We start from the raw sequence: 15,177 nt of genomic DNA, 5'->3' as shown, positions 1-15,177 counted from the left end.
TAGCTAAAAAGAAAGAATGTTAGAGCTTTGATGAAGACCAGTTGGGGAGTTGAAACAGGGGAGATGTATGATCTAGCCAGCCAACGACAACATTTTGTAAATTAGAACATTAAAAATGTGAAAATAAGAAAAGGTAGAAAAATCCACGTTGGCTTTTAAAAAGTTGAAGAGAATAGACATAGAATATTACAGTCGGTAGGCGTAGGTCAAAAAACGTACTGAGACGGGCCGCGCGAGAGACACATTGATGAGGCCCTAACGCTCTGGAAAATAGAGCCACGTACAAAACAATATGTGCGTCACGTTGTGGTCATGTGATGACGCTTTACATACCGACTTTTTGTGAATTTACTCAATTATCACATCACAATGTATTGGAAATTTCAAATAGAAAGGGCATTGTGGTCAATTAAAAGAAATCATGGCAAACGATAAAATCCACGGTTCACACCATAACTCAGAAGCATCATAGAAGCAACCCGGAAAGCAGAAAGCTTGCCTTGGTGTAGCCTAAGAATCAGATACAAGTATGGAGAGTTGTTCAAGCAAGAAGCGTAAACTTTGCCATGGTGATGAGGAAGAAGACAGCGATGAAGAAAAGATGGAGAAGTTCTTTGCTCTTGTCAAAAGTATTCGTGAGGCTCGTGATCGTTTGAAGGGCACCGTGCATCTAGCCAAGGAGTTTGAGAAGAAGAAGCCTATTGAAGTTTGGAAGCCTACATTCCAGCGTGAAGATTTTCTGGATGAAATCAATGCTGATCAACAAAACTTCATCACAGAGCCTCCTCCCAGTCGAGGGGCTTCTTCTCAAACCAAACAAGGAACAGAAAAAAAAGAAGAGAAACAAGAAGCCATAGATCTTAGGCTTTCACTGTAGCCAGTCAGTTTCGTTCGATATCAGCGTTGGTGAAGAGACGATCTGCTGGAATTAATATTGCCAACTGAATTCCAGAAAACCTTCATCATCAAGTAGTTAGCTACATTAAATGCAAGATAGATTTTGTTAAGGTTAAAATGTACCATCAAACTCTCTTGTACTGGTTAATTTCTAGGGAAATTGAAATTTTTAGCACTATTTTATTCCGTCTATACAAAATTGCCACCTATCCTAAAGCTTTCACAAATATACCACAACAGTACTCACCTTCCCCAAAATACCCCTCTTTAATCTTTCATGCATAGATTCTCTCTCTTCTTCTCTGCAACTTTTTTCTCTTTTCTTCCTCTTCTTCCAAAGTGATAAAGGAATCACTCTCACTTCTTCTTTATCTTAACAAGCAAAAGCAGGAAATTACTTTGAAGAATTCTTCAGATTAAGAATTCTTCAAAGTAAGGATTTAAAAAAAAAAAGATCAACCCACAAAAAAACTCAACCACATCCATTTTATATCTTAGAAGAAATGACCATCAAGAAAGATCATTTAGTAAGATTTAACTGAAAAAAAAATTAACATTTAAAGATTAAAACTGAAAAAAAAAATTTACGATTAACCGAAAAAAAAAGCAAACGTAGGCGTGAAATTCTGGAAATTATTCCTCTGCTGTGTATTTAATATATTACTATATTAATTTTATATTATTATAATATATTATAATATTATATAATATAATATTATAATAATATATATTATCTTATATTATTATATATAATAATATATAAAATATATATTATTATAATATTATAATATATTATACCCAAGGTTGGCGATTCCACCAACCCAGGCATATTTTATATATATATATATATATTATATAATTATAATTATATTATATATTAATTATATTATATTATATTTTTAATTATAATTATATTATTTAATTATATATTATATTAATTATATTATATTATATTTTTAATTATAATTATATTATTTAATTATATATTATAATATAATTATATAATTATAATTTATATTAATATAAAATATATTATAAAATATAATATTATAATTATATAATATAATATATTTTTTATATATAAAAGGTTGGCGGAATCGCCAACCCTTGGCGTCGCCAAGGGTTGGCGATTCCGCCAACCTTTATATTAATATATATAATATATTAATTTTTTATATTATTATAATATTATTATTATTTATTATAATATTATTATATTATAATATATATAAAGGGTTGGCGGCCGCCAACCCTTTATATTATATATTATATATATATATTATTATATTAATATATTAATTTCAAATATTATTATAATATTATTGTAATATTAATATAATATTATAATATAATAATATATAATAATATAATATATAATTATAATATTATAAATAATATATTATATTATATAAAATAAATTATATATTAATATATAATATAATTATATATAAATAAATAATATTATTATATTATATTTAAATAATATATTATAATATTATATATATTATTATAATAATATATTATATATAATATTATAATAAATAATATATATATATAATATTATTATATATAATTATATATTATAATATATTATATATAATAAAATATATATTAATATATTATTATATATTATAATATATTATTATTAATATTAATATATTATATATAATATTTATATAATATAATATATGTATATATTATTGCTTGGGTTGACGGAAACCCTTATCAGTTTATTTTATATATTAAATTATATAATATTATATTATATTATAATATAATATAATGGGTTGGTGCCTGGTGACGCCAACCATTTGCTTGTAAAAAGGTGTTATGGGTTGGCGGAAACAAAAGCAGGAAATAAAAATGTTGAATTCTTTTGGAAAAAAAATGTTGAATTCTTCAGATTTCAAAAACAAAAGCAGGAAATAAAAAATTCTTCAGATTAAGAATTCTTCAAAATAAGGATTTAAAAAAAAAGAGCAACTCACAAAAAAACTCAACTGGAAAAAAATGACCATCGAAGAATATCACATTCAGTAGGATTTAACTGGAAAAAAAATTAGTATTTAAGAATTAAAACTTAAAAAAAAATTTGCGTTTAACTTAAAAAAAATAAAAAAAGCTTGACGTGAAATCTGGGAATTGTTAACGCCAACCTAGCCTGTACATAGAAGGGTTGGCAACGCCAACCCTTATATGTATATAATGTATTTATATTAATATATATTATTATATAATATATATTATATTATATAATATTATAATAATATATATTATATTTTAATATTATTATAATATTATATTATATATTATAATAATATAAATAATATATTATTTTATATTTATATTAAAATATATTATATATTATATTATTATAATAATATATTATATTATTAATAATTATATAATAAAAAATATATATAAAATAATATATATATATAAAACCAAGGTTGGCGGAAACGCCAACCCTTGGCGACGCCAAGGGTTGGCGTTTCCGCCAACCTTGGCCTGTACATATATATATATATATATATATATATATATATATATATATATATATATATATATATATATATATATATATATATATATATATATATATTATATATTATAAATATATATTATTTAATATATTATATTATATAATTATATTATATTATATTTTATATAATATATTTTATAATATATTAAATATAATATCATTAAAGATAATATATTATATATAATATAATTATAATTATATAATTAATATATTACATAATATTATTATGTAATATACATATAATATTATTATTTACATTATTAATATAATATATACATTATATTAATATAAAATATTATATATAATATATTATATATATTTTATTCTCTGCAATATATAATAATATATATTAATACATATTATATATTATAATATATAATATTATTAGATTATAATATATAATATTATATTATAATAATATTTAAATTCAGGGGTTGGCGTAAAATCCAACAACTTTCATCTTTTTAATTTGTTAAATTAATTTGAAATTTGATACAAATATAAATTAATATTATATTATATATTAAATATTATAATATTAATATTACTATAATATTAATATTATAATTAATATTATAATTAATATATATATATATATATATATATATATATATAAATTTTGTTACCAAGGGTTGGTGGCATCGCCAACCCTTGGCGTCGCCAAGGGTTGGCGATGCCGCCAACCTTTGGTTTATATATTATATATATAAAATGACAGCCTTGGTTTATATATTATGTATATATTATATTATAATATAATACTGTAACCTTTTTATTGATATGGGTCCCATCTCTTTGTAAAAGATAAAATGCAAGCATTGACATACGCACCTTTTTATGAAATAAAATAAAATATATTATATATTATATAAAATGGCAAATAATATATACATATATTATATTATATAATATTATATATTATAATATATAATAATATAATATAATTATAATATTCTAATTAAAAATATAATATAATATATAAAATATATTATATATAATATTTATATTATATTTTATAATATTATTATTATATTATATATTATTATAATATAATATAATATTATATATATTATTAATAATATATAATATATTATATATTATATAATATTATATTATATTAAATATTATAATATAAAATATTATATATATTATTATAAAAGTATATATATAATATAATATATTATATATTATACTGTTGTGGTATAATATATATAATAATATTATTATATTATAAAATTATTATAATATAATATAATATTATTATATTGCACGCCAGCTCTTCTCCTGCTTTAATATTGCTTTAATATTTATGGGTTGGCGTGCGCAAACCCTTCCCTTGCTTTTTAATATTTTATCAGTTGGCGTACGCCAACCCTTTACCTATTTTTTAAATATGGGTTGGCGTAACGCCAACTCTTGGCGTTACGCCAAGGGTTGGCGTTACGCCAACCTTCAAAAATAAAAAAAAAGAATTAATTTTTTTTTTTCAGTTAAATGTTTAATTTTTTGTTTTTCACTTAAATCTTTAAACGTCAATTTTTTATCTTTCTTCAGTTAAATACTACTACATCATCTTCTCCGATCATCATTTTCTATAAGGTATGTACAGTGGATATATTTGAGTTTTTATAGGTTATTCTTTTTTTTTTAAATCTTTACTTTGAAAAATTCTTAATACGAAGAATTCAGTTTTTTTCTTCTTGTTTTTGTTTTTGAAGATGAGGAAAAAGTGGGAGTGATTCTTTTATCACTTTGGAAGAAGAGGAAGAAGAAAAAAAAAATTGCAGAGCAGAAGAGAGAGAATTTATGCATGAAAGATTGAAGAGGGGTATTTTAGGGAAGGTGAGCACTGTTGTGGTATATTTGTGAAAGCTTTAGGATAGGTGACAATTTTGTATACACGGAATAAAATAGTGCTAAAAATTTCAATATCCCTAATTTCTATTTCATGTGTACTTCCCTACATTCTTCCCAAACATATATTTATATAAAGTTGAGGAAACACACAAGTGCATTGGGAATTTAGTGAATGAAACTGGATTGATCGCTGCTTTCAGGTTCCCGAATACAATTATTTATATAATTTTATTACACGTGCTTTAGTGAGCCAAGAACAATCAAGTTAGTTTGCAAACAATGTTCCATTATTATAATATTTCTGATACAATAGTCTAGTATGGATCTTTAACCTTTTGTTTTGACTTTCAATTTTTTAAGTCTCATGTCTGTTTAGAGAATCTTTAACCAAATATCGTATTTATCTATAGAGTCATGATATTTCTGAGACCTAAAAAATTGAAGGTGAAAACAAGAAACCGAAGACTCAGGGTTTGATTATTAGACCAAAGACTTGTCTTTTTGAGCAATGATGAAACAAATCTCAAGGAAGGGAGAAAATGTAACACCCTTAAACAAATTTTATATCAATAAAACACAACTAAAATATTGAGTTTTGTATGTATATTTCACATTGTTTGGAGATACTAAGTTTAGAATAATTAAATAATCTGTAAACTTTTTAAACTGTCAAAACGTGTTTTGAGGGTAAAACCACGATATATTATGTTTTTAAAGTAGAAAATATCATGATATATTATCATTTATACACATAATTTTATTATTTTCAACATTCTTAAAATTTTAAAGACAAATTTTATATAGATTTACTCTATTCAAGGATGCAGTGGAAGGTTTTCTTCTTTTTTTTTTTTTTTTTTGTCTTTTCTCGATGGTTTCTAGATGACGAAGCATAGGCATTTCCTAAATTTTTGTTGGGTCAAAAAGAGTAGGCTAAAACGAAGGCAAAAAACAATCACTAGCTAAATGAAGGTAAATTGGTTGAATAAACCTGTGTAACTTTAATTGATCTACAACAATTAACTGATAAAGCACTTACCAAAAAGAAAAGAAGAAAAATTCTTTGAAATAAAAGGTAAAGATTATCTCACACCCTAATTTTACATTATTTCAATGTCTGCATTCAAGTATTTATTTTTTCTCTAATGGGCAGGATAGAAATATCAGCCGCCCATTGATTGAGTCGCTAAAGAAAGAGCCACCTGTTTAAAAAGGTGTTCCAAAGGTCTGGCCTTCCGAAAATCACTCTCCACTGTGTTGTGTTAATGGGCTCAACTTTAGAATTGGACCAGGCTGCTACATCAGAGTAATAGTTATTAAAGAATTTAAATTAATCCAATGAATTCATAAGCTCACAACTTAATTCAAATAAAATATCAATAAGCTCAAAAATATTTCAAATTTTGTATTTATATTTTTAAAATCTTATAATTTATTTTAAATATAAAAAATAATTAATAAATATATAAATTATAAAAATTTAATAAATATTCTTTAAAATTTTGGGTGTTAAATTATATATGTTTATATATTCAAACATAACTCGTAACCAAACACTACTCGGTTGGACTTTTATGCACTCGGAGTCCGAGCCAATATTTTATTAACGAATTTTGATTTTTAATTATATATAAAGTGTGGTTTATTTATATATGCGTTTAAAAGACGGAAAACGTGTTTTTTTAAAGTCCAACCATAGGTGCGGCAGTGTAAATCACTCCATAAGATATAATTGAAAGGAACGCTTTGTATGAGGATATTTTATAGGCCAAAAGACATATTCCGACCAAAGTATATTATTTCTCCAAGTTTATATATATATATTTTTTTAAATCTCAAAAATTCATTTATCAATAATTAAAATTAATAATTTAAAAAATAAAATTTTTACGTTATTAATAATATTAAAAATAAACTAAAATTTAATTTTTATTTTTTTACTTAAACTTTAAAAATTAAACATTTCTCTCAAACCAAATTTTAAAAAATAATATTTCTACTATAGGGTTTAGTTTCTAAATCTTTTACACCAAATCCAGCATCATTGTCGATAATAAAGAGCTTTAGATGTCTCTTCTTGCTCCAATTATCAAACATATCTCATTTAGATACTTAAACGACTTCATTAACATTGAAAAAAATATCCAACTTTGTTAGAAAGACGATATTTCATCTTTTCTAAGAAAATATTATTTTCTTATTGGGTTTACGACTATTTATCGAAGGGACAGATAGTAAGAGAATAACCACCAAAAGAAGAGAAAAGAGATGTCATCGAATAATGAAAAAATTCTAAAAAAGATTGTTATTTTTTAAAAGTTAGACTAAATTTTAAGTTTAGGGGAATTAAAAAAAAGATAAAATTTCATTAATTTTAATTATTTATACATAAATATATAAAATTTTTAACGATCGAAAATGAAAAACTAAAAAAACGTAGCATGTTTTAAGTGGCGGTAAGCCCTTTTGCCTATTTTTTATATATAAACCATTTGTCCTTACATGTTTGTGGTAGCGGAGCAAAACTCCGTCAGCCCTTTTTTTCAACGAGTTGGTCACACTGTTTTGCAGGAGAGTTGTTAATATTCAATTATTTTTGTATTAGAGAAGTCTTATTATTATAATAATGCGAGATGATTAATTATTATTCTTCGGACCAATGAAATACAGCCATCGCATCTCATCCACAGTATCTTTAACAGTAAGGAAAATTTGAGTAAACGTAAGTCATCGCCTCTTTTCCCGGCTTCAACGTCACGCCAATAAATTTTGGGACCACGAAAGAAGGTAACTAAACCAGCGAAGAAAAATATTAATAATGAAATAACTCAAAAAAGTCAATCGGAGCAAAGAAAAAATCAAGTAACACATGGACTGACTGACAAAACCAAGATGGAATCTTATCTCTATTACAATTTGCAAGCTTTGTTTAAAGACTTATTCTCATTTAAGTTTAGGTTCATTTCAGACTTGGTCAAATTTCTTTACGAGCGAGATTGTTGGGGAGAGAGAGAGATACTGCTAGAGACCAGGGTGAGTTGGTCTAAATATATATTAATTAGAAAAAATTCCTAATCTCAGAGCTCTTTTAAAAGAGAAATTTTCATTTTTTAAAAACAGTTTTGAAACCGGCAAAACAAAAAGACACAATTAAGAACGAAAACGAGACGTAAATAATTCTTACTGTTTTCGCATCCAGACAATGAAACTCACCAACCGGACCTAAGTAAGCATGTGATTTGTGGGAGTGGGGTCGAACCTTGGTGGCTCAGATTTCTTCATGTCAATGATCACAATTAATGCCATCAATGAAAACAACCATCTGGACCTGATGAAACGCTGCCTCTTGTTTCTCAATAAATTAAATCCTTCAACCGTCAGTTTTCTTGTTTCTCACTTTTCTTTCCTCTTCTTTTAGCATCAGTTTTCTTTTGAAATCCAAAAAAAATATTATAAAAAATAGAAACAGGATACGATTCGCTAAAAAAGATAAGTTTCAGTTCTTTAATAGGATCAAATCAGAATCAAAACTAGCTGGTTTTATAAAATTGAAATCAAAACTTATCTGTTATAGACCAATTCTAGGTAGGAATCAAAATTGAAAATCAAGTATCTGCAGTTCTAATTCTGGTTCTAGTTTTGTTTTTCTAACTAGAGATAGAGAAAACATCAAAAGGAAAAATCTGTTAAAAATGATGTCATAAGAAGTAATTAGATAATAAAAAATAAATCTTCATAAAAAAAATATTATTTTAAAAGATTTAAAAAATAAATAAATAAAATTTTATTTTTTAACATTATTAATTAAATAATAATTTAATTTTTCATATTAATAAATTTTGTTAATTTTAATTAACAAATAATTGGCTGAGAATAAGTCTTTTGCCTTTTTTTTTTATGTCAATTGTAAGATTTCTATAACTATGAATTAATGTTCTTTAAATTGGATCAATGATCGAATCAATTGTCTCATTGATTTATAGTTTGATCGGTTCAACTGAAAATCAATTAGTTTAACTTATTATCAAATTATAATGAATAAATTTTACTTAAAAATTTATAAAAAAATAAAATCAATTAAAATACTCACGTCTATAAAAATTAAAACATATCATTTTTAAGAAGTAATAATTATTCATTTGATTTTAACAAAACAATTAAAATAAAAATAGTTTAAATCTCATGATAAAAAATATAATTCAATAAATTATTATTTATAGAACGCATTTCAATGAATATAAGATTTTTTTTTTAACTTAATTTTTTACAAACTTTTAAAAATTTATCTAATTTAATAAAAATAATTAAATTATTAAAATTTTAAAAAATATTCTAAATTTTAATTAAATCTGATCAAACTTAATTTTTATCAAATTTAAGTGATTCAATAAATAAATCAAATTTTTATATTAATTAAATTAAATTTAAAACCAATTTTCAGTTTAATTGATTGATTTAACTTATTCAATTTGATTTTAAAATCATTGCTACGAATCAATATTCATCCATTGAAATTAATTTTAAAATCAATAATGTTCTGTGAAGGGACTGTTGTCTGTTCACCCAATCAAATGTCTAAAGCATGCGCTGTCAAAATCATGTCGAATCAAGCTAATATTTGTATATATGACGTCACTACTCATACGTAATCCATTAAGGGGTTCAAGCTGTTACGTTGCTAACGTCCGTGTGCTGACGCATTCGATAGTCTATTATTGTATATTTACCATTTACACCCCACCTTTATGGTTTCTAGAACATTGATCATTCTGTTAGTCAAGGGTCTACGAGCGTGTTTTCGTATTTTCGCAATTGCATTTCCAGTTTCAAGACGCCTATAAAAGCCAAGTCTGAAGAATTTAAACGACACGTACGCTTGGAAGCCTGTGCACGTTCCTTCGTTTTTCTTGCTCTGTCAGTTTTGGGCACCTCGTTTTCTTTGACAAAATAGAAAACTTTAATTAGGCTGTTGTGCAGTTACGCTTATGGAGAATGAGAAAGCGGAATTGCGTGTTTGCAATGCTGAAGATGAGCTTCAAGAAGAGGAGAAGATTGAGAAGTTTTTTTCGCTGATTAGAAGTTTTCAAGAAGCTCGTAATCGTAGAAGAGAACAGTTGAATGAATCAGAAGAAAAGGCGAAGAAGAATAAGATTCGGAGGGTGGATAATGGGCATGAAGAACAATCGAGCTGGGTTCCGTCGTTTGAATGGCAGGATTTCACAGAAGAGATCGAGTTCAGAAGGCCTCCCATAGTTTTGCCCAGCCCCTGTAATAAGAAAGAAGAAAAGAAACGAGTTAAAGATGACGGTTTAGACCTTAAACTCACCCTTTAATGTATTGCCTGTTCTGAATATATATGATATATATATTACTGAATAATTTAATTTTTTTTTTTCTTTTTTGGTTTGTTTCTCATGCGATGATGATGATTTTACTTGTTTATGTGGGTTGATTGATTGAGATGTTCTGAAAATACATTACTATCATATGAAGTGAACATTGATTTTCGTCTGTAATTTTGCAAAAAGCTGGACAGATTATTGATGTTTCTTCCATATCAGTTACTGGATTTCAACACTGGTAAAGGTAAAGGGCATTAATATTTGTTTGAGAAAAAAAATCTTAATCGAATCACCATAATCTTTCGTAAAATGTCCATGTAAAAAAAATTGATTGAAGCATTGCAGTCAAAACAAAACAGTTTGAAATTCTTCTTGTCAAAATTATATCTTCAGTCTGCCATTAAGGCCCTGCAAACATTCCTCGTGTTATGTTTCCTTTTTGGAAAACAGTTTTTCCATCGATTGAAACAAGTAATTAATGCCATTCGCTTTGATATGCGTGAAGGTGCAGCTGAATTGAATGGTTAAGGCTGTTTCATGTGCAGGCTTGAATTTCGTGATTTTTGCGTCTTAATTAAGGAATAATAAAAACACAGCGAGGGGATATTTTCATGAGAAGGGTTAGGTTAGAGCGTCAGATATGTGAAATTCTGACTTACTTTTTACGGTACTGCATTCTGTGTTTATCCGGATGGGTTAGTTTCACGGTTAAAAAATAAAAATTCTTAGGCTCAATTGGTATGGGAAAGATATTAGTATTAAAATTAAAAAATTATTTTGAACAACAAAATATTTTAAGAATAGGTAAATATAAATAATTATTATATTTGATTTAAATTAATAAAAAATAATATATTAGTTATTAAAATATAATTATTTTAAAATATTTTTATATTATTTATTATGTAAATTAAAAATAAAATAGATAAACATATAATTATAATAAAATAAAAATTATTTTAATATCTAAAATAATAATAATAATTAATTTTTTTATATTATTATTATTAATAAAATATTATAAAAAATTGTATTAATTATAAATAATATTAAATAATTTATTAAAATAATTTTTAATACCTTTTAATCAAATGTTTTTTAGTTCTATTTTGTTTTCCGTTTATCAGACTGATTTGGCACTGCATAATCTGTACCGTGTAGTGTACGACTGGCCATGGGTTACTGACACCGATAAGAAGATAAAATTTTGGTGACAGTGAGATATTATCCGTCTATTTACGATTAATAAAAAATAATTATAGTAAAGCCATGTTTATCCATATGAAAATTAACTTTGGGAGCACATAGTTAAGAGAACGGGCTAGCATCTGGTTTTAAAGTACTCCTCTTCAAGGCCTTTGTGAAGTCATTGGGCCATCGCTCATCGGTTGTATATCAGGAGGCTTCCATTCCACCCCCTTTTTTTTAATTCACAACACTATATATATATATATATATATATATATATATATATATATATATATATATATATATATATATATATATATATTGTTATAAACACCCCAATCGATATTGTCTGTTTTGGGCTTCAGACCAGTACGGTTTTATTTCTCCACTTGGGAAAAGGCCTCAACTGAGTTAAGGGCTTCTGGCCCCTGCCTATATACACGCTCAGTAGATTGTACGAGAGCGATGTGGGAGTTCAGGTCACAACACACCCCCCATCGCGAATCGTGCTAATAACGTGTTATAAACAACCTAGTCGATATTGTCCGCTTTGGGCTTAAGGCCTGCACGGTTTTGTTTCTCCACTTGGGAAAAGGCCTCAACTGAGTTAAGGGCTTCTGGCGCCTGCCTATATACATGCTCAGTAGACTGGACAGAAGCGATGTGAGACTTCAGGTCACAACATATATATATATAATTGATATTATTTTATATTTAATTTTAAATAATTTAATTATTTGATATTATACATAAAATATATATTTATTTATGCATTTAAAATAAATATGAGTAATTTTAATAAATATTATATACAGATGATATATTATTATATGATTAAATAATTTTAAATTCAAAATAAAATAATATACAATTATATAATGATATATTATCTATGAGTAATATTATATATACTCACTTTTGGTATATAAATATATACATATATAGATATGTTATCATATGATTGAGTATTATTTTATTATTAATTCAAAATTATTGAATTACATTATGATATATTTATATACTAAAAATATGTATATATAATTTTATTAATTATCTATATATTCAAGGCCAAAGGACTATTTCCCGCCCAAGTTATGTTACATTCTCAAGTTTTTCCCATTTAACTTTAAAAATCTTAAATATCCACCCATGAACAGTTAAAATTAACGGAACTCTAACCCCTTAAAATTTTATCTCTATTTGCCTTCTAAAACTTTAAAAACTAAAAGTTTCCTCCAGCCTAAATTTTAAAAAATAACAGTTTCTCCTTAAGGTTTCGTTTTCAGATCTTTGGCTTCATTGTCGACAGTCTCTCTCTCCGATAGTCTTTCTCCACTCATTTAGACTTCTGATCGACTTCAAAGGAGTCGTTTGTAGCCTTTGTCTAGAAAGACGATCGTCTTCTCAGAAAAAGACCTTTGGGAAGACGAAGAGTTTCGTCCTATGATGAAGTTTTAAAACTTAGACTGAGGAAAATTTTTAGTTTTTAAAGTTTTGAAGGACAAAAAAAGATTATATTTTAGTTTATTTTTAATATTATAGATAAAATAACAATTTTATCTTCACTACCGTTAATTTTAATTGTTTATAGATAGGTATTTGAGATTTTCAAAATAAAAAAAAGAGAAACTTGAAAATGTAACATACTTTAAGTGAGAAATACTCATTTGCCCTATATTTAATTATATATTTAAAATAAATATATATAATATTGTTTTTTAAGGAAATGTAATAGATGTATATATACACATTGTGTTTTCCTTCTTTCCTTTTTTTCATGCTAAATACCAAAGACATTGTATTTTTCTTGAAACAAAAGGACTAAATTATATTTGCTGTTATTATATATTTTAAAATTTAAATATTCCAAGATTAATCATTCATTTTTCCTAATAAAAATCTTATGGGCCATACAAAACAGTTTTTCTATCGATTGAAATAAATAATTAATGCCACACGCTTTGATATGCGTGAAGGTGCAGCTGAATCGCATGGATAAGGCTGTTTCATGTCCAGGCTTGAATTTTGTGATTTTTGCGTCTTAATTAAGGAATAATAAATAAAAACACAGCAAGGGGATATTTTCATGAGAAGGGTTAGGTTAGGTTAGAGCCTCAGATATGTGAAATTCTGACTTACTTTTTTTATGGTACTGCATTCTGAGTTTATCCGAATGGGTTAGGTTCACGGTTAAAAAATCAAAATTCTTATTAAAATTAAAAAATTATTTAAAAAAATAAAATATTTTAAAAATAGATAAATATAAATAATTATTATATTTAATTTAAAATAATAAAAAATATTAATATATTATTTATTTAAGTATAATTATTTTAAAATATTTTATATTATTTATTATTTAAATTAAAAATAAGATAAATAAAAATATAATTATAATAAAATAAAATTATTTCAATAATTTTTTAATACCTAAAATAAAGATAATAATTAAATTTTTTATATTATTTATAAATAATATTAAATAAATTATTAAAATAATTTTTAATATCCTCTGACCAAACATGTGTTAGTTCTATTTTGTTTTCCGTTTGTCAGACTTATTTGTCAGTCATACACGGATTACTGACACCGATAAGAAGCTAAAATTTTGGTGACAGTGAGATATTATCCGTCTATTTATTATTAATAAAAAATAATTATAGTAAAGCCATGTTTATCCATATGAAAATAATTATACATCAAGAGGCTTTCACTTCCTTTTTTTAATTCACAACTCTCTCTATATATATATATATGATATTATTTTACGTCTAATTTAAAATAATTCAATATTTTGATATTATATATAAAATATATATTTATTTATGTATTTAAAATAAGTATATATAATTTTAATAAATATTATATACAGATCATATATTATTATGTGATTGAATAATTTTAAATTAAGAATAAAAATAACATACAATTATATAAAAACATATTATCTATAAGTAATATCATGTGTACTCACTTTTGATATATAAATATGTTATCATATGATTGAATATTACTTTATTATTAATTCAAAATTATTGAATTACATTATGATATAACTATATATGTATATATTTATATACTAAAAATATATATATATATATATATATATATATATATAATTTTATTAATTATCTATATATTAAATTATATATTCAAAATAGATGTATATAACATTGTTTTTTAAGGAAATGTAATAGATGTATATATATACATTGTGTTTTCCTCCTTTTCCTTTTTTTCATGCTAAATACCAAAGTCATTGTATTTTTCTGGACTAAATTATGCTTGCTGTTGTTATATATTTTAAAATTTAAATATTCCAATATTAATCATTCATTTTTCCTAATAAAA

At 24.6% G+C, this 15,177-nt stretch overlaps 1 protein-coding gene across 1 annotated transcript; it reads left to right on the top strand.

Annotated features, from left to right (window-relative positions):
• The first annotated feature begins 10,167 nt into the window (after nt 1-10,167).
• LOC123216260 (protein NIM1-INTERACTING 1-like) lies at nt 10,168-10,807 on the top strand. Its single transcript, XM_044636663.1, has one exon. The coding sequence runs from the start codon at nt 10,282-10,284 to the stop codon at nt 10,627-10,629; it is 348 nt and encodes a 115-aa protein (XP_044492598.1). The 5' UTR covers nt 10,168-10,281; the 3' UTR covers nt 10,630-10,807.
• Nucleotides 10,808-15,177: the final 4,370 nt, after the last annotated feature.

Source organism: Mangifera indica, chromosome 5 (assembly GCF_011075055.1).
Source record: "Mangifera indica cultivar Alphonso chromosome 5, CATAS_Mindica_2.1, whole genome shotgun sequence".
In the NCBI taxonomy this organism is placed as follows: Eukaryota; Viridiplantae; Streptophyta; class Magnoliopsida; order Sapindales; family Anacardiaceae; genus Mangifera; species Mangifera indica.
Note: the sequence above shows the minus strand (reverse complement) of the source record. Positions and strands in the feature narration are given on the sequence as shown.

Bases quoted from the DNA above. Each gene is read 5' to 3' on its own strand.
- LOC123216260 (XM_044636663.1), top strand. From the start codon at position 10,282: ATGGAGAATGAGAAAGCGGAATTGCGTGTTTGCAATGCTGAAGATGAG.